Here is a 27,794-nt window from a genome sequence, read left to right as displayed (position 1 = left end):
CCTCTTGTTCCTGCCTCTCTGGAACCCGTCCTGGCTCGGCCTTTAATGAACTGGCACTCTGCCTGCCATGCCAGCCATCCCGACGGCAGGAGGCCCCTCTGGCATCCACACGGATCACCATCAGGGGCTCGGATACAATTGTTTGGATTACTCAGGTCTGTGCAGAAGATTGGAACAGTTGCAGATCTGCCTAAAAGTCTCCTCAGAGGGCTTGAGTTTAACCTTCAGTAAAACCTCAAACCCTCAAGATACATCGTCCTTTTGTGAAACAACCGCTGACAAATAAGAAGCGGTTCTACTTCAGGTCTCTTTCGGATGACGTGATTTCTCGCAATGTTCAATGCTAAGTTATCTTAGCATGTAGCAGCATCTTCACCCACTAATTGGTTTGTTAATGCCTAATTCAAATACTACAATAATTCAGATGATTAAGTTAATTCAAGATGTGATACTATAATAATGTATAAAATGCATTTTAACATGTCAAGCCATGTAGCAGCAAGCATTATCCAAGTACAAGTTTGCGTATGTAGCTAAAGTGCTAGCATCAATCAAATGCCAATGCTGCAAAAGAGCTACCATCGTAGCGATGTAGAAAAAAAAAAATCTATTTTGTAGCTAAACACATGCTGCAAACTGCATACAAAATCTTAGCATATTTATATTTACCTAACATAAGTAAGCATAGATAATAATATGTTGGAAAACAGTTATTTTAGGAGCTAAATCAACACAATCCAAGTATTAGTTTTGCTGACGTAACTAGAATGCTAAAATCATATGTAAGTAAGTAAGTAAGTAATTTTTATTTGTATAGCGCTTTGCCAGACCAGGGTCACAAAGCGCTTAAACAATCAAAACATGTAGCAACTTTCTATGCAAGCATTAGTTTACTGATGCAACTACATTGCCAACATCAGTCAATTGACAATGCTATAGCTAGCATAGTAGCTGTGGTAAAAATATCAATAATATTTGTGTTGCAAAATAATGATATATTAATGATGTATAATAACTCTTGAACTCTAATGTTAGTCATGTAATAATGTCACAAAAGAGTTATCTTAGCAGTGGAGACGATGCATTTAATTATGAATATGTTGAATGCTAACAAAAAAAAAAACGTAGCACAACAACGTAACAGGTTCCTTCGCATCTTGTAAACCACAATAGGCTAGCATTTGTCAGTGCTATCTTAGCAGCTTAGGTAACATGTTTTGAATTATAAATGTGCTGTAAAGTGGACCCATTACTTGTTTTTCCATTTGTTTACGTCCAAGAAGTAGTTTCAACTTGAAACTACGTCACAAGAAATACTAACCAAGTACTACAATACTTCACATTGAATGGAGGGTGGAAAGGTGAAGATTTGGCCACAAAGGAACGTTTTATCGTTTCCAAGGCTGACTCACTTTAACACGAAGCTTGGAGAAGCATGCGAGCAACAATGAAGTCACAGATTGCACAATCGCACAGTGTGTGTGCACAAGCTGATTGTCCTTTGGTTCCAGGAGACTACACAAGCACAGCCACAAATATGACCCCCAAAAATGCATTTCTACATTTTCCTCCTGTGTTGTGGGATCATGTGGGACTCGGTGTGTTTGGACGGTGTGGAAATCCCCTGCGATGGCGCTCTGGCTCACATGTGGAGAGAAAGTGGGCGGAGTCTCGTGTGCAGTAACTCACCAGCAGAGGAAGCCATGAAAGAGTTACTTTTGTGTTTCACATTAGGACGTCATGTTCTTCTTCCATTATGTTTTAGTAACATGGACTTCTCCTTCTTTTCTTTTCATGTTGACCAACAATTTATTTATAAATTGAAGCTCATCAATACTTTTTCTCCAGACTGAGAACTTTTCATTTGCGACTTATTAAATGTTTGATTGATTTAGTACAGAAAATATGGTATTATATGATAAATAATAAAAACTGAAAGGACAAGTATGTCAGAGGTGTTAAATAAAAGTTAGATGCTAGCATGAATGACAGGACATGCACATTTCTATTTAAATGTTATTTATATATTCTTTAAAAAAAAGATATAGAACTTAAGTTGACAATACATTTTGAGTTATTCAATTAAAAAATGACTAGTTCATTTCGTTCCCTCCCTTTTAGAAAAAAGTATATGGGCCATAGCTTCCTCGGTTTTAAGACTCTTTCCTCCCTTGAAGGTAAGTGGTATCCCACAATGCCTTGCGCAATTATGGTCTGAAATAATGTTGGCGAACACTCGTAAAAGATGGAGCTACAAATGTAAGTTTTTTCTTTGTTAATAGAAATGTAAAAATAAATACTCAGACCACATTATTGTCCTAGTTTTATATCGAATGCCCTTTTTTCCCGAAAACTTTGAGCTTGAAATTGTTATTTTTCCTCTGTAGTAAAGTTTTTTTCCAAAATAAAGATAGCGACAACTTACACATACATTAATATAAGATAAGCTAGCTTTGTCGTCTCCCGTAGCTCTGGGGATCGATTTTTAGCATTAACGTTTATTAGATATGTTATTCAATTTTCAATTCAATTCAAATTAATTTATAGTGTCTTATCATAACAAAGTTATCTCAAGACACTATACAGTTGAAATAAGACTATATTATAAGACTATAGTTATGAGTGGACTTCTGCGCAATATGTCCGTACTGGTGGTATTTGTACAGGTTATTTGGAAAAATAAAGTTACTTCTAGTAACTCTACTTGCTTGGTTATTACTTTTAATAAACCTTATGTTTAGGATGTAACACAGGCCCAGATGCTAATGTAGCAACAACCTTTCTGTGCTACAAGCTAAAATTATATAAAAAAGTGTATTGATCTGAACCGCAACAAAAAGAGAATTACAGTTTTTTGGCATTTATTATTTTAACTTACTCAACTGTGTATTCTTCATCTCTGTTGTCCAATAAGCTAAACGCTAAAGTGACTACGACGCCAGCCATATGTTAGCTTACTCAAAAAATGCTAACGTCGTGAGAAAAGATGTAGCAATAGAAGTCCAGGCAGTAAAGCTAACATGCTAACGTATTAGATAGATAGATAGATACTTTATTAATCTCACAGAGAAATTCACGCTTGGCTGCAACTGTCGATTCAGCGAGAATGTTTGTTTGTGTAACAGTTAATCGAGCGACAACTACACTCGACTCAGGTCTCACACTCGGGAGGAAAACAGGTTTCCAGCGAGCAAGCTCCGACAGGCAGCGCCGGGACACCTGAGCGAGGTCTCACTTCGGATGATGTTTTTTGTCGTCGCCAGCTTCCGCTGGACCGACCCGATGACCAGGTACGTGATTGTCTCGCTGAGATTCACTCCGAGGACACAAAGCGAAGCCCGAAGGTCAGAGGTTGAGAAGTCTCGTTGCTCAAACATCCCATCACTCCGCAAACACACACACAAACACACACACACATGCCTGCAGGCCAAGAAGAAGGATTCTCTGCTGGTTCCCACACACACTATATCCGGCTCAGCTTACATTAGCATTCATGTTTCCCAAAAATAAGTGCGCTTCCAGATCATGAAGACATTTTTGATACTGACATGAATAATCTTTATTAACCCTTGAGTAATTAAAACCATAAAACTATGTGTATACAATAACTATGTTTAGCATTTACTAATACGATGTACTGTGTTACAGCAAGAAAACATGAACAAATTAATACCTGAATATCTTTTTTGGGGGGTTATATACAGTATGTTTCTTTAGGAGCTAAAGTTAGCTCAGTGCTAAGGTTAAGAAATGCAAATTAAATGCAAATAATGGTGAGGTTTTTATATGATAATTTTGTTAAGTATGATTAGAATTTACATAATAATGACATAATTGTTGTTTTCACCACTGCTTAAATGAATTAGTTTGGCCATTGCCTTTTCTTTTTTTCCGTGACTAGCTGCAACATTAGTAAGTATATAAGTGTTGGTTGAATTTTACTTTTGAACGGTTAAATGTAAATAATTTTTACTTAATTCAATTAAAAAATGTATACATTTAAAAGGTTAAAATGTTTCTTTGTAAATAATTGAATTCAATAATTGATTCAATAAAAAAAATTGAGTGAGTGAATCAAATAATTAGAATATCTTTAATAGTTCTATGTTCCAAGTGTAATATTTAAAAAAACAAAAGACAAATTAATTATATATTTTTTTTAATTCTTAGCCTTTCTAAGCCTTTGTATTTGTATGAATAAATTATTCTTACCAATTCAATTGTGTGGTCTTGGTCTTTGCTGTGAACTATGCTAAATGCTAAAATGGCTAGCAGTAAGGAGTTGTTAACAAACTGTAAGCCAAATTTAAAATAAATCTTGTTAAAAGATGGTACACTTCAACGACAAGTATAGCTTACATGTGTTACTTTTACATTTAAGAGTAGCTTAACACAACAATAGCTTGTTAGCGTAGCTAGCAACCTGACACTAACGCAACTTAGCGTCAATACTATTAGCACGAAAGAGACATTGACGTGGAGGAGCTACGACATTCAATGCTAGCAAAGTAAACTAGCCCAAAAACTAAAATCAAAATTTCATCTGAAGCTAATGAGTTGTAGTGCAAACATAGCCGAAGTGGCTAGTTAGCCTAATAGCATTTCTTGTGTTATAGTAGTCGAACAATAGCACATTGTGCAAATTTTTCCTTCTTTTTTAAGTGCAACAATGACTGAACCAGTTTGTCAAGTGGTTCAAATGTTTATCCTGAGACTTCAGGCAAATATTTAGACATTTAAATCCACCTCAAGACTTGTCGCAAGTACGCAAGCAATAGATAAACAAGTTTGCTCTCACCATGACTGTTTCCCTGCAGATGAGTCTGTCGTCCAGACTTCTGACCCCCCTTGTGTCCACTGTGAGGTCCGTCCAGGGCCAGGTCCAGTGCGGGACCGAGTCCCGGGCTCTGGCCTTTAGCGCCGACGTCCTTCTTCTTCTTGCCCTTGAGCCACCCCAGAGCGCGGCCCAGCGAGTGGCTGCGCTGCTTACGGACTTTCTTGGTGTGTTTCTCGTGCGAGAAGATGTCCACCACGTCCTGGGGGATCAGGTCCCCGAACCCCATGGAGTCCCGGTTCGACATCCCACCTCTCCCCGGAGTCTCGTCCTGCAAGGAAAGACGTCGTTTTAGTTTCAACTTGAAGAGAACTACAGTAGTGGAACCTCACGATCACAGAGGAGATTCACCGGAGTTTACTCGGCATGATAACTCCGGACAATTGGTGTCATAAAGAAACAGTATAACGGTGAAAAATGTGCCTAAAGCTCACAGCTGCAGCGATTAGGTCAATAAGAGGGAGTGAGAGGAAGAGAGGTTTGGACTGAGATTAGGGGGTTTTTCGAGTTAAAAAGTGAGTCATGAAGTTGTTTGATTTTAGGTAAAAAAGCCAGTTGAACAACTTTGGCGTTTCAGTTCAGTCCTACAACATAAGGTCATTTCTGAGAAGTTGCAAATGTAAAAAAAGCCAAAATGAATGTCCCTAAAAATGAAAAGAAAAAATTAGAACAATAAAAGTTCATGTGAACACAAAGAAATTATATTGGAAATTCGAAAATGCGATTTTATGAAGTCCCAAAAATCTGGAAAAATGTTTAATATATTTTTTTAAATCCTCATAATATAACGTCTAAAAATATATTAAAAAGTGACACAAAACAAAGCTTAAGAAACGCTGCAAAAACAAACTGCGGTCGCTTCAAACCATTTAAACATAAAGAAATTACACCAACAATTTTGACATAATGATTTTCTGAAGTCTCAAAAATCATTAAAAAAAAGTATACAGAAATACAGAAAACCTTTTTTGTTCAATCTAAAAAGTTGAAAAAAAGTCCAAAAGAATGAAGGTTCTCTTAAAAAATTGAGAAAAACGACTTGAAAAACAAATTTCAAGTCCGGAAGGACCATGTGACTACAAAGAGAAGTTATCATTATTTTGAAAAATGTTCTTTTCTAAAGTTGAATTGAAAAAAGTATAAAAAAAAGTTTCATTATTGTCATTTCATATTGTTTAATCATTTAAACTGTTCAAAACCTGAATAAAACTAGAATAATGTTGAATAACAGCAGTTATTGAAACCATATATCTGGGTAAAAAGGGACTCAAACTATTTTACAGCCATAAGATCCAAATGAACCTACACGACGATAACAAGAAGGGTTTTCTTTCACAGTGAAACTAGCCCATGGTGGTAAATATTCATGTTTACTGGGGTATTAACCTCAAATACTCCATCACTACCTGCTGCAACTCGTCCCAAAGATCCCTCAAGTTGACTGATGTTCAACAGGCTCTGAGGGACACTTTTCTGGGCAGGCTGATGAATTTCTGAACACCGTCGTAGTCCACCACAAGACACGTCACAGGCCCGGACATCAGTCTACAGAGGTCTTTCTGGGGCGGTTTGACCTCCCGTGTGAAATCCACGGACTGACCTCCCGGGGCAGAGTGTGAAATATCGTGGAGCCAAAAGCGGCCCTCGGAGAGAGGACAGATACTACCTTCAGATAAGAGCCCGGTGGCATGTGACACCTCTTAAGACTGCCAACATCTGTGTGGTTTGCCTCATCTCAGCGGGTCCACAAAGAACTTGGCTCCGCTCCCTTCATTCCAAAAACAGGCAGTCATAACTCAACAAAGCCGCACCCCTGAGCGCCGTGCACTCTTGCACACAACCAGAGCATTTCCAGCCTCTCAAGTCACGATCGTCTCCCACCGAGGACTTTCTTTCGGCCGCTACGCTTCTTCCTCACCTTCCTACTCAGTCTTCCAATTGTCATGATCTCACCGTCCTCCCTCGTGTGATCCACGGCTCATTCAGGGCGTCTTCCAGCTGCATACTTTATTAGATATCTATCTGAAGTCAAGGCCCACTGCAGCAGCTTTGAGGAAACCAGAGCTCGTAAATAAGACCCCGGCCGGGCGAGCGACTTAATAAACACGCTTTTTAAAGATCGTAACATACACTTGTTTTTCCTCTTTTTAGATCGGTCATCCAGGAGAGACTCAAATGAGAACCAGATATATTCTGCTTCCTGGGTGAAAACAAAAGCAGAAATCTAAAAATAGAAAGCAGGCAGGCAGGTGTAGAAAAATGTGGAGCCACATGCTAAAAGTTAAAAAAAAAAAAAAAGGCCAAATACCTGCAATCGTTTGCTCGTAAATTTGAGATTTTTATCTGGTCGGAGAGTAAAAGATGAAAGTGGCGCAATTCTGGTTTTCTTAGAAAGAAAACAAAAACATGTGAACATCTGCGTCCAATATTGAAGCCGTATTACATGAATTACGGTAGTCAACCGATTATTGATCATCTCTTTCGAATGAGAAGATAAAAAAAAAAACACATTTAATTAATGATTAAAATATAAGACGTGGGATGAAAACAGGTTAAATGTAAATATTGAGGGCAGGAAATAACAGACAATATTTTAAACTATACATTTCGTTACAGTTAAAAACAATATGAATAAATCCAGAAACATCCTTAAAATGTTATTAGCTCAAGACTACAATTAAAAGGTATCTAAAACATGATAAAATAAACTGTATAAAATTGAATTAAAATGATATAAATAAACAAAAAGTTAAATTAAATCAAATGCATGAGGATAATAGAGTGTGATATAAGATAATTAAATTAAGAATAAATATAAATATTTTCATATGGAGGTCCATTAATGTGAAAAAAGACACGTTTTTTCTCCTCCGGAGCGAAAGGAAGAAGTGTGGAAGAGTTCATTTCCTGTCCTCCCTCAATGACCATCATTAGTTTTTTTTTCACTCAGTCCTTCATGTCGTCATCGTCTTCAGTTCGAGCTCGTCTGCTTTTTTTTGGGGAATGCGATTGTTTTCAGCGCAGAGGATCCCCGAGCCGTCTGGGACGCATCAGCGGACCACCCAGCGGACCGCCCTGCGGCCCCCACTCGCAGGGATGACTCACAGCGCCGTCGCCGTGGTTACCAGTAAAAACATGGCATTATCCCGTTAGCGAGCGTTCTTTGAAGCCGAGGCTGTTACGCCGAAGCAGGAGAGGACGACCGAACGTCCGATCGAGCCGCAGTGTATCCTGGTGCAGTCGAGGGGGATCGTAAATAATTCTACTATTTATTATTATTTAATACTAATTATTAAATTTTAACAATAATCAATTACAACAAAACTAACCAAACGGAGGCCAAAAAAATACTGGGAGTGGTAGGTATGTGGCGGGTCACACTTTAAACATCATTTTTGGGATGTTAGATCTGCTTCCCGGCTCCTTTCCAGCATCTCTAGGTATGTGTCAAGATGGCCTCTACACTGGCTTCTAAAGAAGAAGTGGTTCTAATCCAAATCTCTCCCCGATGAAGGAGCTCCTATTTCTAATAGAGAGTCCAGAGGATTAAATATACTTATACATAAGATATACTGTAAAGACACTGGAGCTGGATCTGACAACACTAACTTTACACAAACGTACAAAAATAAACAACAACCACAACTATATACTTACTTGGAGCCCGGAGTTCACGACAAAAAAAGCTAGCTAGCACGCTCGCACAACGCATCCTGTGGTTTTAGTCCTGCTGCATTGTGTGTGTGTGTGTGTGTGTGTGTGTGTGTGTGTGTTCCGACACGCTGTTTACTTTTCTCCACAAAAGACATGAGAGGCTCCACTGAGAACTCTGAGTCAACAGTCGTACTGCGTCTGAACAAGTCGACGTGTGCGCACACCAACCTGAACGTGGGATTAGAACACAACGTGAAAACGCTGTCAAGAGCGACTCCCAAAACATGGAAGAACCCCGAAGATCCAAGTGGGTCTTTTTTTTAGGCTTTCCAACGAGACCAAACTCAGACGTGTGCGTCGCCCGAAGGTGATCGATGAGACAAAATAATCCAGGATAGGCGTCAACTCGAGTCATCGGTGATCCTCTTTGACACGGAAACCTGGTCCTTAAAACATTCAGACCTTGAACACACACATCTTCACTTCCGAGTCAGTGCTCTACACAAATCAGAACAACCTGCAGAGTCGCACAAATTCAAGTCATTGCGACTCAAAAGATAGTGGTCCTTAGGCTGTATATTCCTTAAAAATACCTCAGATAAGCGAAGCCTCGTGTAACCACGGAATCGCACACATCTCGGCGTGTTTATTTTAAAGTAAATCCAAGTTTCTGATCATCTACTCCAGATGATTCTCACTTCTGAATGTTAAAAACTGTAAAGATAGACAATCTGAATGTGATGTTTGCAACATATGTTAAGACCAATAACAATTAGCACAACTTCAATTACTGCTGCATTAAGACTTATCTACTCATATTCAAGAGAGTCAGTGAAGGAATCGCTCTAAAGAAACTGAAGACTGAATCACCACCAATTCATGCGAGTCATTGTAACACACAGGAAGTGGAGCTTCGCTATAAGATTGTTCAATCTCTTATCTCCTGGTTAGTCCCTGTGACTTAAGTGGTTTGACAACTCATGTTGTAGCTAAATCGCACATATCGACTGTGTATCGGCTCTTCAGTAGTAATGCATGTGTGGAGTTCCACCAGATTTATTTTTTACTTTTTAGCATGTGTTCTTTTCGAAAAATGTATTGCTATTTATCCATTTGGAAGAAAACAGCTTAAAGGGGAGATTTACCAAATGTAGCTGAAAGATTTGTATCAATATCAGTACGGGTATCAAATACTTTTATCGATGCCAACATGTCCAGGAAATTCCTCAACGTGACTTGAATGTTGAAACATTAATGTGGACATTAGTCTCTCAGAGGATTGACCTGGTTTAACATCTTCATCCTTGCTTTATCTTGAGAGATCGATGACGAGATCAGGACCATCGGGGCAAACATACCAAATTGATTTGTGCGTCAAAACAGTCTCTAGTCTTGTACCCTTCTTATCAACAGGGTGGATACCGGAACTGCGACTCCTCAGACTTTACACTGAGTCACACATCCAACATCTTCGGCGGGGATGGTGCAGGGCCAGGAGGGAGTGGCACCGCTGCCACCCTTGTTTGAATTAGAACTGGCTCAGGTAAACCAGGCGGGTGTTTATCTCCTCATCTGTCTGAGCTAGCATGTTCTCTCATGGCGCAAGGTAGCCGCGAGGCAGCTGCCGAACATGTGCTAAAAAGGCAGAACTGATTGTAGAGGTTCTTTTTTCTTTTTTTTTTTTCCACACGAGGGAAAGGAGTCCTGGACCAGCTCCAGTCGTGTTCTTATCCAGAGTGGCGGAAACAGCCTCGCAGTAACAGGCCATTTGTCCAATTACAGTGTTTAGCGCGGCTAAATGACGGGAGTGCTGTTGAGCAGCGTGAAAACTGGAGTGTTGATCAGCACCTGCGAGTCAGGGCGTAGTCCGGCTGCTCGTATCAAACAATCTCTGCGACTAAGAAACACTTCCACAACACTGTAACACAATGAAGGAAGGGTCAGCACTGAGCCGACCTTGAAACGGGAGATAAGTTTAACCCAAGTATGAAGGAATGCGACGGTTCAACAGTGGACTGTTCTTGTAGAACTCTTCTTAACTCCGGACAGACGGACGTCTTGTTTCAAGGCTCATCTCTACATCCATACAAAAGCAGGTCGAGTATTAAGAAGCCGATCCAGGAAATTGTATCCATCTTTACAGTTTTACACAAAATAAAATCCAGATTTCTAAACTTTTGACTTTCTATGGAAGAAAGAACTCTCACTCTCCTAGAAACCTCAGATTCAATCGTTATAATTGTCCTAAAATAAGGATTATGTTGTTAGCTTAGAAGGAAGCTAGCTAGCTCAGTTGCACAGATATATGCCAATGTTTCTTAGCTTTTCATTGAATGTTGAAGTTTGAGTCTCATCTACTGCAATATATATACACACTAGATAAATACATAAAAAGTTATTACAATAACCCCAAATATAGAAGCAAAACAAACCTTTTGATAATTTGAATACAATGTTACTTTGTAATAATTACAAACACTCTTACGCCAACCTCTCGATTGACAAACTTAACTCAAAAACTGTGACTCAAATTTTCGGAATCCCTGATTTACATAATAAGTTACACATCAGCATATTAATCATGGAAAAAAATGACTTCATGTCCACGTGACTCAACAAACTAGCAATTCTCACTGAGGAATGTGACCATCTAGGTCACCATGAACAAGAAGTGCCAAAAGAGGGCGGGTCTAACTCATGACTGACACAGGAACAGGAAGTGATTAATGCTTGTAGCTAAAGAGAGAGTTGGACTCAAATGATAATTGATGAGTTGGTTATGGAATCATTAATCGCAAAAATACTAGCGACAAAAGTTGTTGACGGGAAGTAGATTAGACTCTTAGGGCCTTTGAATCCTACTAGACAGGAACAAGTGGAAAGACAGGGCAACAACCTCATGATCATCAGGTGTTTTATTAAGTTTTATATATCACGTGATAAACATCTGAGCCCTGCATGAAAATGTTTTCAGGCTGACATTCTGTCATCTTTCTGCTTCGACGAGGGAGGGTGGAGTTCCGGGCAGAAGATCGATGTCTGTGATAAGATTCTATGCGACTTCACTTATGTTGTGCGTCAGCGTTACAGGAACAGTAACCGAGACGAGTGTGTGTCGCAGCTATGTTTTCAGGATTGTGTGACTTGGCACGCCGCTGTAGCCGTGCAGCAGCTTGTCTGCAAACAGAGGCATTCCGGAGAGATTGATAATTACTGACTCTTCACCCTCCCACCGTCACTGTACCTCCCTTTGTTCCGTGCGGCTCCCCCTCTCCATGGCCCACATTTTTTTTTTTTATAAAGTGGTAGACTGATGAAGTTGTAAAAATAAAAGCAGTCGTGTGGGAGTCGCTTCTTTTCAACTTTTTTGACAAACTGCCATTTTGGGCTCCGCTCTAACGGAACCGAGCCAAAGATGGAGGCAAGGAGCGGAGTGAGCCAACCAGTCATCAGTCAACTTTGGCAAGTTTGTGGATGCGTCCTGTGGCTCCCTCCCTACCGCAACTTATTGAAAATAAAATAATCAGTGAATCTAATTTCTCCTTAGTGGCCCAATCAAGCTTTTGTATGAAACAAAAGAATACACAAAGTTCACCTTGAAGAAGTAGCCAGGTGTTGACCAAGCAAGTAGTGGAATGTCGCCCGGAAAAAAAGTGTCGCCCAAACAGGAAGTAGCCAGAATTGAAAGTAGATCAATTTCTCCCTAAAAGTAACTAACTTTCATCAAAATAGGAAGTTATCGAGTTTTGTCCAAACAGCAAGCCTAATTCCACCTGAACAGATATAGGTTAAATATCTTCAAAACCAGGAAGTAGCCAAAAAGAAACTGAATATCACTGATGTAGGAAGTAGTGCAATATCAGCACAAACAGAAAGTAACCAAGTGTTGTCCTAACAGAAGAGTCAACAAATGTTGTCTTCAGAAAGAAGTAGCCAAGATTCGCCGGAATAGTTAGTACGCAAACTTCGCCAGAACAGGAATTAGCAAAACTTTATCCGAACAGTAAGTATCCAAACTTTATCTGAACAGTAAGTATCCAAACTTTATCTGAACAGTAAGTATCCAAATTTTATCTGAACAGTAAGTATCCAAACTTTATTTGAACAGTAAGTATCCAAACTTGATCTGAACAGTTAGTATCCAAACTTTATCCGAACAGTTAGTATCCAAACTTAATCCGAACAGTTAGTATCCAAACTTTATCCGAACAGTAAGTATCCAAACTTTATCCGAACAGTAAGTATCCAAACTTTATCCGAACAGTAAGTATCCAAACTTTATCCGAACAGTAAGAATCCAAACTTTATCCGAACAGGAAGTATCCAAACTTTATCCGAACAGGAAGTATCCAAACTTTATCCGAACAGTAAGTATCCAAACTTTATCCGAACAGGAAGTATACAAACTTTATCCGAACAGGAAGTATACAAACTTTATCCGAACAGTTAGTATCCAAACTTTATCCGAACAGTTAGTATCCAAACTTTATCCGAAACAGTAAGTATCCAAACTTTATCCGAACAGGAAGTATCAAAACAGGAAGTATCCAAACTTTATCCGAACAGGAAGTATCCAAACAGTAAGTATCCAAACTTTATCCGAACAGTAAGTATCCAAACTTTATCCGAACAGTAAGTATCCAAACTTTATCCCAACAGTAAGTATCCAAACTTTATCCCAACAGTTAGTAGCCAAACTTTATCCGAACAGTAAGTATCCAAACTTTGTCCGAGCAGGAAGTAGCTGAATGTAGACCCCAGCCAAGAAGTGTGTTTCAGAACAGAAGAGTCAACAAACTTTGACTGGAGAAAAAAGTATCGCCCAAACAGGACATAGCCAGTTGTTGCCAGAATAAGAAGTAGCCAAGTTTCTCCAAACATGAATTACCACAGAATCGTCAGAACAGGAAGTAGCCGGGTTTCCCAAAAAACAGGAAGTATTTGAATTTTCCAAATCAGAAAGTAACCAAATGTTGCCCCAGCAAGAGTATCGCCCAAAAAGGAAGTAGTTGAATGTTTTATGAAACAAACTTTCTATAATGCCAGCAGGAACTAGCTGAACGTCACACAGACATGAAGTTGTGTGGAATGTTAAGAATAAGTAGCATAAATTTGCAGAATAAGGAAGTAGCTCAATGTTGCCCAAGAACGATAGCAGTATGCTGCTATAAGATACGATCTAGCGAAACAACTTATTTACAGATACAGACATATGGATAGTTTTGTTAAAAAGGCGACGGCTGAAGTTTGGTTCACTTTGTCAGAGAGGCATGTTGCGTCATGTCGACTGTGGCTGTGGTGCACAATTGTTGATGACATCAACAACAATATGGTCATCATGACTATACAATGAAGCCACAGACAGTTGAGTTGTGTAGAAGTTGTCATTCCGAACGTTTGCAGCGACAGCTCATATAGGCAAGGGTTTAAGGAGAGAAGGACCTGAGGGTACTTTGTGAGTCACCATCTAAAAGCAGATCTGAGAAGTGGAGCTGAGGTCATGGCAAGCTTGAAAAACATCGGAGACTTAAACAGTTGACAAAGAGAAGCGTTTCTGTCTTCAATGCCACGAGACGTTTATTTGCTTGACGACAACTAAACATTGCACAGCGCTTCCTTATTTACCTCGGGGGAAAAAACAGACCTCCTGGCAACCCTGGAAAGCAAGCGTTCATCAGATTTATAGGTAATTAAACCTCTTAAATCTGCGACAATGAACTGATTCAAACCGTTTTCTCTAGTTGGTGTTGAAATCCTTTTTGGGTGAGATAGACCTGGATTTGTCGTACTCAGCCTTCAGAGGTTGCCAAGCGTCTCAAGCAGGACTTCAGCATCAGTAGAGTCTGTGATTGACAGGTCGAGCTAGAAAATTGTGCAGGCGAGTCGAGCATCGCTGGAAGTTTAAACATTCATCAATGTTTGCAGTTAATTAAATTCCAAAAAAACATCCTTCAAAAATGAAGATAAGCTGCTGGACTTTTTATGTCAAAATGTTGGGATGGTAGCACCAACTTCAGAGCTCAAAAACAAGTCCCGTTTTGCACCTACTTCCGGTTAAATGTTTTTGATTTCCTAAAGTACCGTATGCTTCAACCTTCACTCAGGGTCTCGGTCTCTGAGCTCTTGCTTGGACATCTGAGAGACACTTAAACAAGAGCGTATCGATGGAGTTTGCCACCGAAAAGAGGAAGTTGCTGATTGTAGGACAAAGAAGAAAGTAGAGGAATGTCTTTACAATCAAAAGAATAGCCAAGTGATGTCCAAACAGATGAGTGGACCAATGGGAAAAGAAGTGTCGCCAAAACAGGAAGTAGGCAGATGATGTCAGAATAGGAAGTAGCCAAGGTACGATTATGTTAATAATAAATCTATCAGTAATTGAATCGACATATAAAATTATATAAATGCTGATCGGATCTCGTCTGTGGTTGTCCTTGGAATTCCTCTAGAGATCAATGCGGTACGTTGGCTAGACTTGCCACAATGAGACGTCGCAAAAATAAGTCTCAAACTTGGTGGTTTCTTCAAATGTAATTGAATCAGGTTTGGGACAATGGAGACATTAAGAGCGGGCACTCAAAGAGGAAGTGGACTTACTGTAAGAAAAATTGCCACATGTCCCCAAAATGAGTCATAATCCAGTTTAAAATGTGTCAAAGGTCCCCAGTATTGACCAGTTTGTGTTAACGTGTCAATAATCTGGACAAACAACTTGGTAAATGACCCGAAATCGACAAGATTCACAGGCAGAAATCCTGACCCGAGCCGTTACGCCACAGACACATGACTCGTCTTCCTGTTGTCGCTCTCACGTCGCCCCGCTCGGCCATCACAACAGAGGACGGAGTGTTCCGACATGATTTGATCTAAACTCAATTTCAGAGTCCTCTAAAAGTGGCTTTAAACTTCCAAAATCAAAATCATGCATTTGGACTTCACCGCACTTTGACTCGCACGAACAAGTATGTGAGGTGATGCGGTTACGCGTCACTTCCTGTGGTTCACGTCATTCTGGTCAAAAGGAGTCATTAACCAACTTATGATCACACTTTTGCCTCTATGGCTAGAAATGCTACATGGAAAAATGAGCTCTTCATTTAGCATGTGATACAAATAGACACAAGCTTAAATGTTGTTGTTTTTTTGTAAAACTAAATATTGTAAGATTTCATTATTTTTTTAAATTACAATTGTCTAATACAATTTCAAATACTTTCAAGGTAACAGCTTAAAACTCTTAAATATATCGAAAACTTCTTGATATAAAGGAGTAACACAGCGTTTCCTCTTCACTAAGCTACATGCTAAGCTAATTATGGTACGTTCCATTCATGCATCAACTGCACATAATAGAACTGTTCCGAAGAGTTTGACTAACCGACCCTTCATCACTTTTAAACTTTTCCCGATCACTGCACTCCGTCCCAGACGGCACTAAACGTAACAGAGTTAGAGCACCGACCATAAATAAACTCCATGCTAGTCACCCGCGGCAGAGCCGTTTCACAAAAGTGACAAAAATAAACGTACACAAGAGGAACTGGGTTTGTTGGTGGTGAGACGATTGTAGCAAATCTCTGCCACAGTGTTGGAACCAGTTAGGCTGGTTTATAAAAAAAGAAGCTGGAGGGAACCAGCTAGCCAGGTGTCACAAGGATGTGCTGACCCAGACGTCCAGAGCGAGGTTAAAGGTCATAACCATAGCACGACTGAATTCTCAGTGTGTCTCAACACGTAGCTACGAAGAGCAGGAATGAGACATTCACCACCTCGACTGTTGGTCTAGAGGAGCAAAGGTTATTCTCCGAGTCCCCCCTCAGATCACCAAGAGAGAAATAACTATTTACATTAGTGTTATTATTAAATTAAAAGTTTGGATTCTCCTGATACTTAAACTGTAAACAAGCTGAATGTCTTATGTTAAAAAACACTTTTTTTTGTCCATTTGTCATTTTTTAAACAGTTACAAGACAGTTTCTTTAACTTACGTCAACAAATTAAATCAATCAAACCCTTGCAGGAGCCAAAGTCTCAAGCAGGCGGTTTGATTTATTAGCTATTTTCGTAACCCTTTGACACATTCTTATTATTGTGTGTTAGCAACACTTTAGCCACTTTTTAAACATTATAAAGTACTTGTTAGCATCTAGATTAGCATTGGTTACATTTGACAACAGGATGCTAACTACGAGTTCATTAAAAACAACACCATAGTTACTTTTTATCTACAGTTATTCAAGAATCAATTAGTAAACTAATAATTTCAGAAGCTTAATGCTATATTTGCTATTTGCTAGCACTGCTAGCTGCTGTGAATCTAAGGGTGAATTTATATAATGTAAATATTTCCCCACAGCGTTCGCAAACCTTAAAAGTACGATAGACCGGTTTAATGACGGAACTATATTTACTGACCGAATAACTCACAATTTTACTTTGTATTTTATTTGTTGTGGGCATTTATTTTCCTCTAAACTATTTTAAAGTAAATAGAAGAATTAAAAAACGTGATAAAATGCCTCTCTTTTTTTACGTTTGTACTTTACATAAATAAAAAAAAGTGTAGCTTATTTATAAAATGTTAGGGTATGCTTAAGATCCTTTCTATTGGTTTGATGGCCCCTAGCAACACTCACAGTATGTACAGTAATGTGGCCCCTGAGGACGTTTCATTGTCTGCCCCCTGATTTTTTGCTTCACTCATTTTAACTAGTTAACAGTTTTATTTTTTTAAGTTAACTTGACTAAACAAGCGTCTTGGCATGTCAAGAGTCACAGGCTGTTGTTACCGCCATCTTTGTTTCAAAAACAAAACACCTTTCAGACACTAATAATCAATACAAGAGAAATTACATATCTTTTTTTTTCCTTCTGTGCGACCAGTTAAGAAATGCTTCATGAGATACCGGGGTGGGAACCCCTGCTTAAGGACATGTTTTAAGGAATATAAATCAGGAATTTAAGACAAAATAAAGTCCTTAAAACGAATTTCAATGATATTTAGAAATAATTAAAAAGTATAGTTAAACTCCAGCTTCATGACGACCACATAGAAACCGTCATGGACCTACACGACTACCACAAGCTCGGTACACGTCGCCAGCTAACATCCGGCCTCGGTCATGACCCCCGGGTCGCTTGGATCTCCAAAAAGGAGCTTGCATCTGGCACAAAACATACCTCCAATATGGGTGTCTCTGCCGCCCCCGGCCATGACATAACTCACCTGTAACCTGCAAGCCCTGGCATGGCACCCTGGTACAGACAAGAGCACCAGTATGTGACACACCCTGACTAAACAAATGTCTTGGCCTCACCCACCTGAGATACACTAGGATCCATGGAGCTCACAAATGACAGCTTTTTTTTGGGAAAGCAGAATTGATTTGGACTTGGTTCTGTCCCAAAGTCCAGCAGGCAAACACAGTTTGAAGGGTGATAGGGGGGTGTGAGTGTATGGTGTGGGGGGGCTGGGGGGGTACCCTGATTCTGTTATCTAACCCGGGTTAATGAGTAAAAAGCTGAGCCAGCACCGAAGCATTATGGACCGACACACAGGTTATTGAGAGGTTGTCATCCCGGGTCAGTGACGGAACAAACACAATAGTCCTCATTGTCACCAGATCCACACGAGCTCGACAGGTCTTGAGTTACTCCGGATCCCTCAAGGCCAGCTGAGCAGATCTCCCCACACCTAACCCACTGTTTTTTCCACGTCAAACTCAAAAACACGAGTCCAAGTCCGGACCAGAAGATGCTCGAGGGAAACAAGGGTGTCAACTAACCTGGTTAAAGTTTAACGTCCGCTCCTCTTTCAGCCTCTCTCCATTTGAGCTCGCGACTCAACTCTCCAAACTTTCAGCGCAGGTGAAGCATTTCCGTGGAAAGAGAAAATAAAAGAAACTTCAGGAAGTGTCCGCATGTGTTCGCGACCGAGCCCAGAGTTCAAGCCCAGAGTTCGACCCAGAGAGAGAGAGAGAGACTTTCCACGCGGGGACTGTTCGACGACCCGCCGGACCGCGAAGTGCGACTGAAGTGAAGCGTGAGTGGACCTGAAGTTCCCACCTGGAGAGAGGGACGTGCTCAGGTGCGAGGCTGCGCTCGGGTGAGAGGCGCCATCTAGCGGCCAGAGGTGGGAACGTCGGGCGAATAAAAACGTCACACGAGAAAAAAGTATTTTTTTAAATCAAAATTTCGATTTTAGTAACGTGTAAATACAGGACAATAATAATATTTTCACTTTTAAATAATTATAAATCTTGTTTGAATTTTGTTGATTAAAAAAATACAACATTTATTGAATATTTAAATAAATAAATATTAAATATGGACAATTGTGGAACACTGGCTGTATTTATGCAACCATCACAAGGTACTATTGAGATTATTTAAAAATAATAATAATTAAAGCCATTAAATATCTTCATTTATTTCCCTATTCTTTTCTATCTTTTAATTGAACATTTTTGGGGGGATTATCTTAAGAAGAATATTGTGTTTTTACACCACATTTCTAAATCGAATACAACACAATAAAACAACCATACCGTTATTTTTCATTTTATTATATATCATTAATTAATGATGCCGTGGCATAACTTGCTTTATCTTTTTTTTTATATTCGACTCATTTTTCTTGTTACAAAATATATGAAATATAACAATTACACGTTTTTCTAAAGGGTGCTTCAATAAAATAAAATAAAAACCTGACACAATATGCGTTTTAATTGCATCTCAAGCTTATTTTATGTGCTTTAATGTGTTTACTTTTATTTTATGTGCTTATTTTTTATGTGATTTTATGTGTTTATTTTTATTTTAAGGTCTCCCATATTGTGGTACCGTCTTTCTTTTGGCTTGATGGCTCCTTACAACAATACTATATAATAACTCATGTTTACTAAATGTTCTATCTTATAAATAAAAAATAATAAATAATATCAAATAAAATGATTTCTTGTATATTATTTGATTGAACTTTAGAAGGTTGAACGATGCAGCAAACTAACCACTGGTCGAGTCCACTGAACAGTTTGGGATCCATGTGTGGCAGCAGAGGCAGGGATAGCATTACCAAAGTGAGTCTAGCTGTTATTAATAAACACTAATGTGCCTCTTGTTGTCTTGGACCCTCGACCTCGAGACACTTCAGGCTGAAAAGTGACTTCAAGAAACCGGACTTGTGGATCAAGTAAGACTTGAAAGTTTTCCTTCTAAACTGGATCATTGTGGTAGGATTGTGTAGTTTAGAATAGACACTAACTTTTGACCACTGCTTTATTTGAACCTCCTCACACATTTCTCTCCTAGTCTCTCCTTCCGGTGGAAAATATTTTTGACACATTGTTGACTGATTACCTAATATTTAATTTTTACTTTTAACTGAACCATCACATATTTAATTTACTTTATATTTCACACACACACAAACACATATATTCTATATATATTTATACTACTATTTATTTTCTTGGATTTTATTTCAAACTTTCAAATCAAAACTCTTATTATATGTATTATATGTTTTAGTTTTAACATATTAAAATGCTTTGTCAGTACCTTTTTCTTTCTTCATTATCTTTAATTATCTAACCTTAAATTAAAACATTCCACGACAGAAGGAACAGTCATAATAATGATCAAAATAATTCATAAGTAACATTATCTCATTTATTGACTTGTAAAATGACGTTTTGAAATATACACCAATTAATTCCCTTAAAAACTTCTTTAAAGAAAGTTTATAATCTCGTCAAACCCAGTATTTTAAAGTCATAAACAGGATTATGTTTAATTAATTAATCGTCCTATTCAAGTCTTAACGACGTAAAATGGGATTAAGTTGATTTATGTTAATCGTGTCAATCAACGTCAATCAACTTGAACCACGTGACCCCCCGCAGTCATTGACGGGGAGGAGAAGATGGAGGAGAAGATGGAGGAGAAGATGGAGGAGAAGAGCTCAGAACCACACCTGGAGGCGATGGCGAGTTTAGGGATCATCTTCGACAGGTGTATCCAGCAGGTGAGTCAGCTGGAGACCGAGCGGGACCACCTGGTCCGAGAACTCCTGGACCTACGAGAGCCGATGGTTCGAGCTGTGGAGCGACTGAGGAGGAACTTGGAGGAGACGAGGAGACACGTGACCACGTCTCAGCTGGACCTGCTCTCGGTCCACGAGCAGGTCCAGCAGGTGAAGAGGAGACTCTTCTGCGCGGCCAGAGACTGCATCCAGAGCCAGGTGACCCTGACCCAGCAGCAGTACCACGTGGCCCAGTCCAGCGTCACGAAGGTGAGAAGTTGACGATAAAGGAACTTGAACTTGAAGTTGGATGTTCTGGGTTCGATTATTAGCGACTAGTCTTTGACAGATCAGAAGACGTCAGATAAGAAAAGTTTACAGAAGTTTAACGATTTTTCAGTGATATTAAAACAATACGTTTTGATGATTTATTTTAAAAAATGATTTGTACATTAAATATATAAAAATCTTTGTTATTACACTATGTTTGTTTTATTAAATTATTGTATTTTTTACCATGGTAAAATTCAATTATTTGTTTTTTTTGTTACGTATTTCCAACATTTAAGTGCATCTAAAAATAAAATATTGGAGCATTTTTATTTATTGATTTTGCATTTTTGGCTTTATTTCAACAAATATTTAATACATTTTATAAATACATACAATAACACAGACAAACGATACAAAGATTAACATAGAACAGAATGTCAAGATACTTTCTTATATCATTTCTTAAGATATGTGTATGGTGCTGCTTGAAAACTTAACCACTTAAATTAACTTACTTAAAAGCTTTGCAAATCTTTGAATCCTAAAAACCTCTATAGAACTTTATTTCTCAAGATCTTTCCTGAAGATGATGTGTTCTTCAGAATATTCTTTTAAAGGGAACCTAATGTGAAAACCCAACTCTCCTGACTTATTCAAAAAACCTCTTAAGACATTTTTATTTGTTCAGGCTTTTCCTTGATTTTCTGGAACTCCTGTTGTGTTATCAGTTTTATCCTGACCTTTAAAGTATATACTTTATTGAATATTGTTTTGATTGTTTAAGCGCTTTGTGACCCTGGTCTGGAAAAGCGCTATACAAATAAAAATTACTTACTTACTTACATATTACAACAAATAATGATTTATTTATTTTTTAAGTAGTTTTTAAAAATCATAGTTTCCTCTTCTAGTTTGTCTTTATTTAAACATTTTTTTATTTACAAATAAATCCTTTTTCCTTATCAACATTTTCTTAATCTTGATTGGCCAAGTGGAAATATGAAGGCCCTCGTGTTCTAGAACATGCTACATGTGTGTTTTTCAGACCATTACGGGGTCACAGTAACACAATAAGTCTCATTCTGTTGGACTGCAGGAGGAGCTGAAAGCTCAAATCCAGAGTCTAACCGAAGACATGAGTCAGCTCAAGGAGGCTCACCGGAACCGGTTGATCTACATTCAGGACCGGGTCAAGACCCAGCACAGACCCAGAGCCATGAGTGAGGTGGGCCTGTGTCGGCAGGCGTCCGTCAGGCTCCAGCGGCGGCTCAGTGGCAGCCTGAAGGTCCTGGACGGCTGGTACGAACCCAGGATGACGGCCTTGCTCAAGAGAAGGCAGATGGCCGAGGAAGCCCTGAGAGCCACCAGGGAGCAGGTGACGGACCTGAGGGCCCGACTGGGGCCTCTGAGGGAGGAGCTGCAGAAGCTGGTGCTGCACCGGTCCAGTCTGGGGAAGAGAGTCCAGCTGATGGAGGAAGAGCGGGAGGACATGGCGACACGACAGAAGGTAAACTCCAGCTTGTGTTTCGACGAACTGATCACTGAAGCTGTGTTGCAGGAGACAGAGGAGACTCTCCAGGAGAACCTCTCGGACCTTACCAACGAATTCATGATTCAAAAGCGGTCCAAGAGAGCTTTAGAGGGACTTGTTGAAGGTCTTCGAGAAGAATTAGCTTTTCTCAGGTTAGCAAAAGATGCTAGAAGCTGGAACTTCTCAAATGACTTGTAATTAATTTTAATTTTCAGAGGCAAAGAGGAAACGCCTCCAACAGCACTCAGGGAGCGCAGCCCACTGCCAAGCAGCTAGTTTTACAGAGAACCTTTAAAGCTGATTCTTGAAGGGCTGTTCGTACAATGGAACGATGCTGCATTCAGTTGTCAAGCGGCAACAACACAATGTGGAACGAACACTTTGGCACCAAAGTTGTGTGATTGACTTGTTCGCTGTGATTTATAAAATGTTTTGTTTCATCGATTCTCTGATACGGATTTGATTTTAAGATGTTAAACACCATCTCAAGCAATTCAAAATAATTGTTAAAAATCAGCTTTGCCCCTCAATCTGGAGACGAATAGACTTTTGGCTTTGAAATGTAGTTTGACAACATTTTGAGGATGGATGAGCTGACCTGCTGCGTTGCAGCCTACTCCCATCAGTGTGAATGCGTAACTTGGTGTAAAACACTCACTGGGTGATAATAAAAAAAATAGCATAGTAAAGCACTACATAAGATCCAATCATCTACCTTTAAATAACTTTGTACATGGGTAGCTAAAGCTTCCTGGCTGAGATGTTTTCATGGTCACACCAAGAATACTTGATAATTACGAGGTGAAAACAGATGTCAATCATGACAAACCACATTTTTTTACTGTAAATATTTATTATGAACAACAATTTATTATGATCTTGAGTTCCAATGAAGCACAGCAAGAAAACAATCCAACAAAACACCAGTCTGAGAAAAGTAATACGAGGACAGGAGACAAAACAAACTACCGGGGGAGGTGAAAACTACAGTATGTACAATTGAAGTAAAAAGTCAGAAAACTTCAGAGAAATGATTAAAATGTGCAGAGGACTGGATACTGAACGCCAGCTGAATACTGGAATCTTGGAAAACTACGCTCTAAAAATATGGTCAATTGTTTTCAAAATACGCTGATGATGCAGCACTTTTTTTTCGGAGGTCTAGGAGGGAAAGACTGCAGCCAGAATGGAACATTAAAAAGACGAGTGTCCGTGACCAGAACTGAGGGAGTACCAGTGAACGTGGGCTGGTTCAGGCCTGGACTTCTGAGTCTGCAGCTCCTTCGGGGTCCTCGTCATTGTAGATGTTCTCAGCCTGGAGGAGAAAGACTTGAGTGTCGATACTGGAACCATCTTTAGAGCAGAAATTAAAAAAAGAGAAAAAGACTTTACCATCTGCCACACTTGCATGATGTTGTCCTCCGACACGGAGCAGATGACCCAGGGCTCGTTGGGGTTCCAGGAGAAATCGGAGATCTTGGCCGTGTGTCCGCCGTGGATGAACTGCAAACAGGAAACCGTTTTAAACAGAAGTCCAGATATAAGTCGGGCTCAAACTCCTCCATTGTGACGCACCAGCAGCTCTGGAGGACCGTCCTCGGCGTCTTCCGGCGACTGCTCTTCTCCGATCTTGCTCAGGTCCCACACGTTTAGTCTTCTGTCTGTTCCGCTGGAGGCCAGGATGGTCTCGTTATGAGGAGACCACTGAACCTGTTGGCCAGAAGAACGGCTCGTCATTAGTTTCTTGTAGCAAGACAGCCCCTCAAAATAACGTGATCTTTGAATAAAATTCAGAATACATGGTCTGGACCCTGGAAAAAATGTTTCTCACCTGGAAGATTTCGTCTTTATGGGACTCGAAGGAGTGCAGCTTGAGCTTGAGGTTCCTCAGGTCCCACAGAGCCACCGTCTACAATTGGAGAGAGAATTTTTTTGAGTGCTTGAAGTGGCAACACTAGCTCGACTGTAGAGACCCACCTTATCAGCAGAGCCGGTGGCCAGGATGAACTCGCTGTAGGGATTGAAGGACAGACAGTTGACCTCGGCTGTGTGCGCGTCCACGGCATGGCTGGGTTTGGAGGTGTTGTTGGACCGAGTGTCCCAACTATTTAAAAAAAACAAAAAAGAAGAAGTATTAAGTTGCCCATCTTAAAACATTTTAAACTCGTCAAGAATGCGACTTTACATCATGAGCTTCTGGTCATCAGCGACTGATCCGAACAGAGACTCGTGGAGAAGATGCCAGGAGACGTCCTCCACCACAGCAGTGTGTCCCGTGAAGATGGTCTTGGCGTCAACGATTTTCCCCTCCTTGGGCACCGTGCTGATGTCCCACAAGCAGATGGTCTGAAAGCACCAGTTGACATTAACACAGAGCAGAAGTACAACCATTACATCTAAAAATGTTTCACATAAAAATCTTGACCAAGTTAACAAACATGTTGAGGATATAAACCCATAGTTACTTTTTGAAAACCAAAACAAAGGGTTAAAACTCAAATGATTGTTCACCCATTTTGCCTTAAGGAGTCAGTTACACACCAAATTAATCTGTATATTTGTACAGTAGATTTTTGGGACATTGACTTATTTGTTCATTTAGAGACATTTCCAGTTTAAAACCTGTTTCTAACACATTTCACTTTGCTCTATAAGTTGGCCTGGAGCCAGTAGTTAATGGCATATCAGTGATACGTGACACAAAATCCATTAAAATCCATGACTTCAATTTGTTCGACCACCGTGTCAGAACGCCTTCATAGTTTTTTAATTCTGGTCGGCATGACATCACTAGCATCCATTATCAGAGATTGGTTTGAATCTAAACAAACTCTGAATGTCAGATATTGTTTACAGTCAAACACTCAAATTAAATTGCTACAATAACTTAAATGTCACACAAATCCTTTTAAAACGTTAACAGAACTCCTACAAAATTCTCTGAAAATATGCCAAATGACTCAAGAAGCAACCAGTTGGGATTAGTATGCATTAAAAAAAAAGGCAAGTTATACATGATTTTCAATATATAGCATATAGTCTATACTTTCAAACATTATCATTAACAGAGTAGTAAACAAATTATCTGATCTAATAGAGAAAAGTTGCATGACCCAGAGTTACTCACGTGGTCATCAGAAGCACTGAGCAAGCAGCCGCTGAGGTTTGGGTTCCAGGAGAGACCGTAACCTTCTTTCTGGTGGCCTCGTAAACGGAGATCAGGGGTGCACTCACCAGAGGGGTCTGGAATTGAACAACAATAGTTTTTTTTAAATGTCGAGAAAAGTAACCCACCAGGGCGGCGACAGTGAGCTCACCTGGCTTGGATGGATGTTTTGTGTAGTCGAAAACCAACACGTCGCTGGTGGGCGTCTTGGTGGCGATGATGCAGGGATTCTGGGGCATGTAGCGAGCTCGGTTCACCTCTCCCTCGTGGTTGATTTTGATTTCAATCTCGATTTTCCCACTGACCGATCCAAATCCTCCGAACTCTGCAAGAAGGAAGACAGTACAAGTAATTTGTCACCGGATATTTTTTTTTAACTTTTACAATGAATAGACTTGAGCTTCTTTGATTCTTCAATGACTCCAACATTAATTGACAAGATTATTTATTTAATCCATCATTTATGACTCTTATTTTGACTTACATTAGTGGATTTATGTTGATTAGTAACATTGTTGATTTATAGCATAGATTAAAACCCGTTAATTTAACATAATCTGCATTTTAGTTAAAACGGATGAAAAGGAATGAAATTTAGTTGATGGAAAATTAACGAGTATCGGTATGTGCGATAATATTTGTGTTAAAAACCGGATGTTGTTTGACAGATAAAGACCGGAAATATTTTTTTTTCGCACAGCCGAGTATGATCGGCAAAGTGATTGACTGAACCTCAGTTTGTGTCATCCTTTTTTTTTTCTTATATAAAGAAACTTTATTTTCCTCAAGTGACGTCCTGCACGGTTAAATATTTTAACAGTTTTTTTTTTTTTACAACATACAGTATGTGTCAACATAAGTCGTTGCCGTCAATAAAGTTTGGAGACTTAATGTTATACCGCACTCTCAATCATACATCATATGACCAAAACACACACCTCATTGGTGAGAAATTAACATAAATCATCTTTGTGCAAACAATTAGCGTCAAACAGCAAAACACATATGAATCAATCTTTAACTAAATTAAATATCGCATTACAAAAGTATTATATAAAGAAACATCTGCTCATTTGGATTTAAGTAGGCAAAATACCACTACTGGAATACATTATTTAGGTGCAGCGATAATGTGGATTCATTTATTTAACTCATCCACCGGCCATTATCAGCAGGTAGTTGTATAAATTAATAGACATCTGGCACTTCAAGACTGAATCCAAAACTCAAAAGAGTGGTAGCACAGGTGATAGTAACGTACAAAGATGCAATACTTGATGGAAATGAATGGAAAAGAATTATAAAATTTTTAATTACCCTCACCTCCCTTCTCACTGTCGTAGTGAGACGCGTCAAACTGGGCGTCATCGTTGGGGAGCTGCACACTCGCGATGACCAGGTGGTTCTGTTCATCCGACGTGTGAGTCCCCAACACCAGTCTGTGCACACTGTAGTCCTTCCCCTCTGGCCTGGAATAGAAAAATGGGACTTTAATGTTTTGTGTACACAAGGGGGGGCGGGTAGATGCCCTAGTGGCCAGTTTCCTCCTACCTGGTGACATCTGGCAGCCACTGGGCAGTGAGACTGGGCCACTCCAGGGCGTGGGTCATGACCAGGTCGTAGAGGAAAGGAGTGTTCTTCTTCCAGATCTTGTACTCCTCATTGATGACCCTCTCCTCAACGGCATCATCGAACGCAGCTGCAAAAAAAACAAACAACACAAAGTGTCATTTTAGATGAAGGGACGAGCGTTTGTGATGAACAAAAGTAACAATAACCCAGAAAAAAATAGTTTCATTGGACGAGAACCACGAGCCATGTGTCAACTCTTAGGAGGAAGTGGCTTATTTCATTGAGAAATGCTGGACCGCTAAACATTAATACGCACAAGTTGCGTCTAAAAAAAACTGTTTAATATTACGTTAAACACGTATTAAACGCAAACGTGAACTAAAAGAAAACTCCGGCGACTCGCTTTAGCTTCTTAAAAGCGGTTAGCCCGCAGTGGCGGAGTAAGCTAGCAGCTAGCTAGCTGACATGCAACAATGAAAAGGGCTGATATGCGACGCGCCAATACTCGCCGGTCCTACTTTACAACCCCGCAAACAACATCCGCACACCCCCAAACGTGCAGGTTCACAACCGCGGGCGTCCTCACCGTCTTTATCTGCCATTTTGTCGCAGATGCGGAGTATTTTCTGCTAAAAAGAGTGATTTTCGCGCGACAGCTCTTAAGACAGTCGTACCACTCGCAATGGCGCCAACTGCACAGAAGAGGTCGAGCCAATCAGCGTCCGGCGGAAGTGGTCAC

At 39.7% G+C, this 27,794-nt stretch overlaps 3 protein-coding genes across 4 annotated transcripts in view; 1 reads left to right on the top strand and 2 right to left on the bottom strand.

The window, feature by feature from the left end:
- The window catches only part of LOC148060636 (uncharacterized), a 31,271-nt gene extending 12,756 nt beyond the window's left edge, over nt 1–18,515 (bottom strand). Inside the window, exons 1-2 of the mRNA XM_087779794.1 lie at nt 18,274–18,515; nt 4,799–5,105 (exon numbers count right to left, since the gene is read on the bottom strand). Of these exons, the coding sequence (XP_087635920.1) occupies nt 4,799–5,081 (283 nt within the window). The 5' untranslated portion in view covers nt 5,082–5,105; nt 18,274–18,515. The remainder of the gene's footprint in view (nt 1–4,798; nt 5,106–18,273) is intronic.
- Nucleotides 18,516–19,623: 1,108 nt separating this feature from the next.
- On the top strand, nt 19,624–22,630 carry LOC148060635 (syncoilin-like). The gene is made up of 5 exons (XM_087780130.1): nt 19,624–19,682; nt 20,395–20,783; nt 21,883–22,293; nt 22,345–22,469; nt 22,533–22,630. The coding sequence occupies exons 2-5, from the start codon at nt 20,415–20,417 to the stop codon at nt 22,591–22,593; spliced, it is 966 nt and encodes a 321-aa protein (XP_087636256.1). The 5' UTR covers nt 19,624–19,682; nt 20,395–20,414; the 3' UTR covers nt 22,594–22,630.
- A 520-nt stretch (nt 22,631–23,150) lies between these two features.
- LOC148060634 (histone-binding protein RBBP4) lies at nt 23,151–27,776 on the bottom strand. 2 transcript variants are annotated; one of them, XM_087779931.1, is made up of 11 exons: nt 27,642–27,776; nt 27,035–27,182; nt 26,801–26,952; nt 25,635–25,808; nt 25,445–25,560; nt 24,503–24,663; nt 24,295–24,421; nt 24,149–24,226; nt 23,893–24,027; nt 23,710–23,820; nt 23,151–23,632 (listed from the first exon to the last, which is right to left on the bottom strand). In XM_087779931.1, exons 1-11 carry the CDS (start codon nt 27,655–27,657, stop codon nt 23,570–23,572), a joined length of 1,281 nt encoding a protein of 426 aa, XP_087636057.1. In that variant the 5' UTR covers nt 27,658–27,776; the 3' UTR covers nt 23,151–23,569. The 2 variants fall into 2 exon arrangements, with proteins under 2 accessions (XP_087636057.1, XP_087636058.1); XM_087779932.1 differs by having other exon boundaries at nt 26,807–26,952.
- Between the last annotated feature and the right edge of the window lie 18 nt (nt 27,777–27,794).

The sequence above is a fragment of the Callionymus lyra genome, chromosome 18, assembly GCF_982586985.1.
Source record: "Callionymus lyra chromosome 18, fCalLyr1.hap1.1, whole genome shotgun sequence".
Lineage (NCBI taxonomy): Eukaryota > Metazoa > Chordata > Actinopteri > Syngnathiformes > Callionymidae > Callionymus > Callionymus lyra.
This window is presented reverse-complemented; position numbering and strand designations above follow the sequence as displayed.

What these genes read in the sequence shown, in the direction of transcription:
- LOC148060635 (XM_087780130.1), top strand. Translation starts at nt 20,415, where the DNA reads ATGGAGGAGAAGATGGAGGAGAAGATGGAGGAGAAGAGCTCAGAACCA. An exon ending in CCCAGTCCAGCGTCACGAAG is followed by an intron (nt 20,784 to 21,882) that starts GTGAGAAGTTGA and finishes GTTGGACTGCAG; the next exon opens with GAGGAGCTGAAAGCTCAAAT. An exon ending in GAAGAATTAGCTTTTCTCAG is followed by an intron (nt 22,470 to 22,532) that starts GTTAGCAAAAGA and finishes TTTAATTTTCAG; the next exon opens with AGGCAAAGAGGAAACGCCTC.
- LOC148060634 (XM_087779931.1), bottom strand. An exon ending in CCACCGGCTCTGCTGATAAG is followed by an intron (nt 24,227 to 24,294) that starts GTGGGTCTCTAC and finishes CTCCAATTGTAG; the next exon opens with ACGGTGGCTCTGTGGGACCT. An exon ending in TCATGCAAGTGTGGCAGATG is followed by an intron (nt 23,633 to 23,709) that starts GTAAAGTCTTTT and finishes TTTCTCCTCCAG; the next exon opens with GCTGAGAACATCTACAATGA.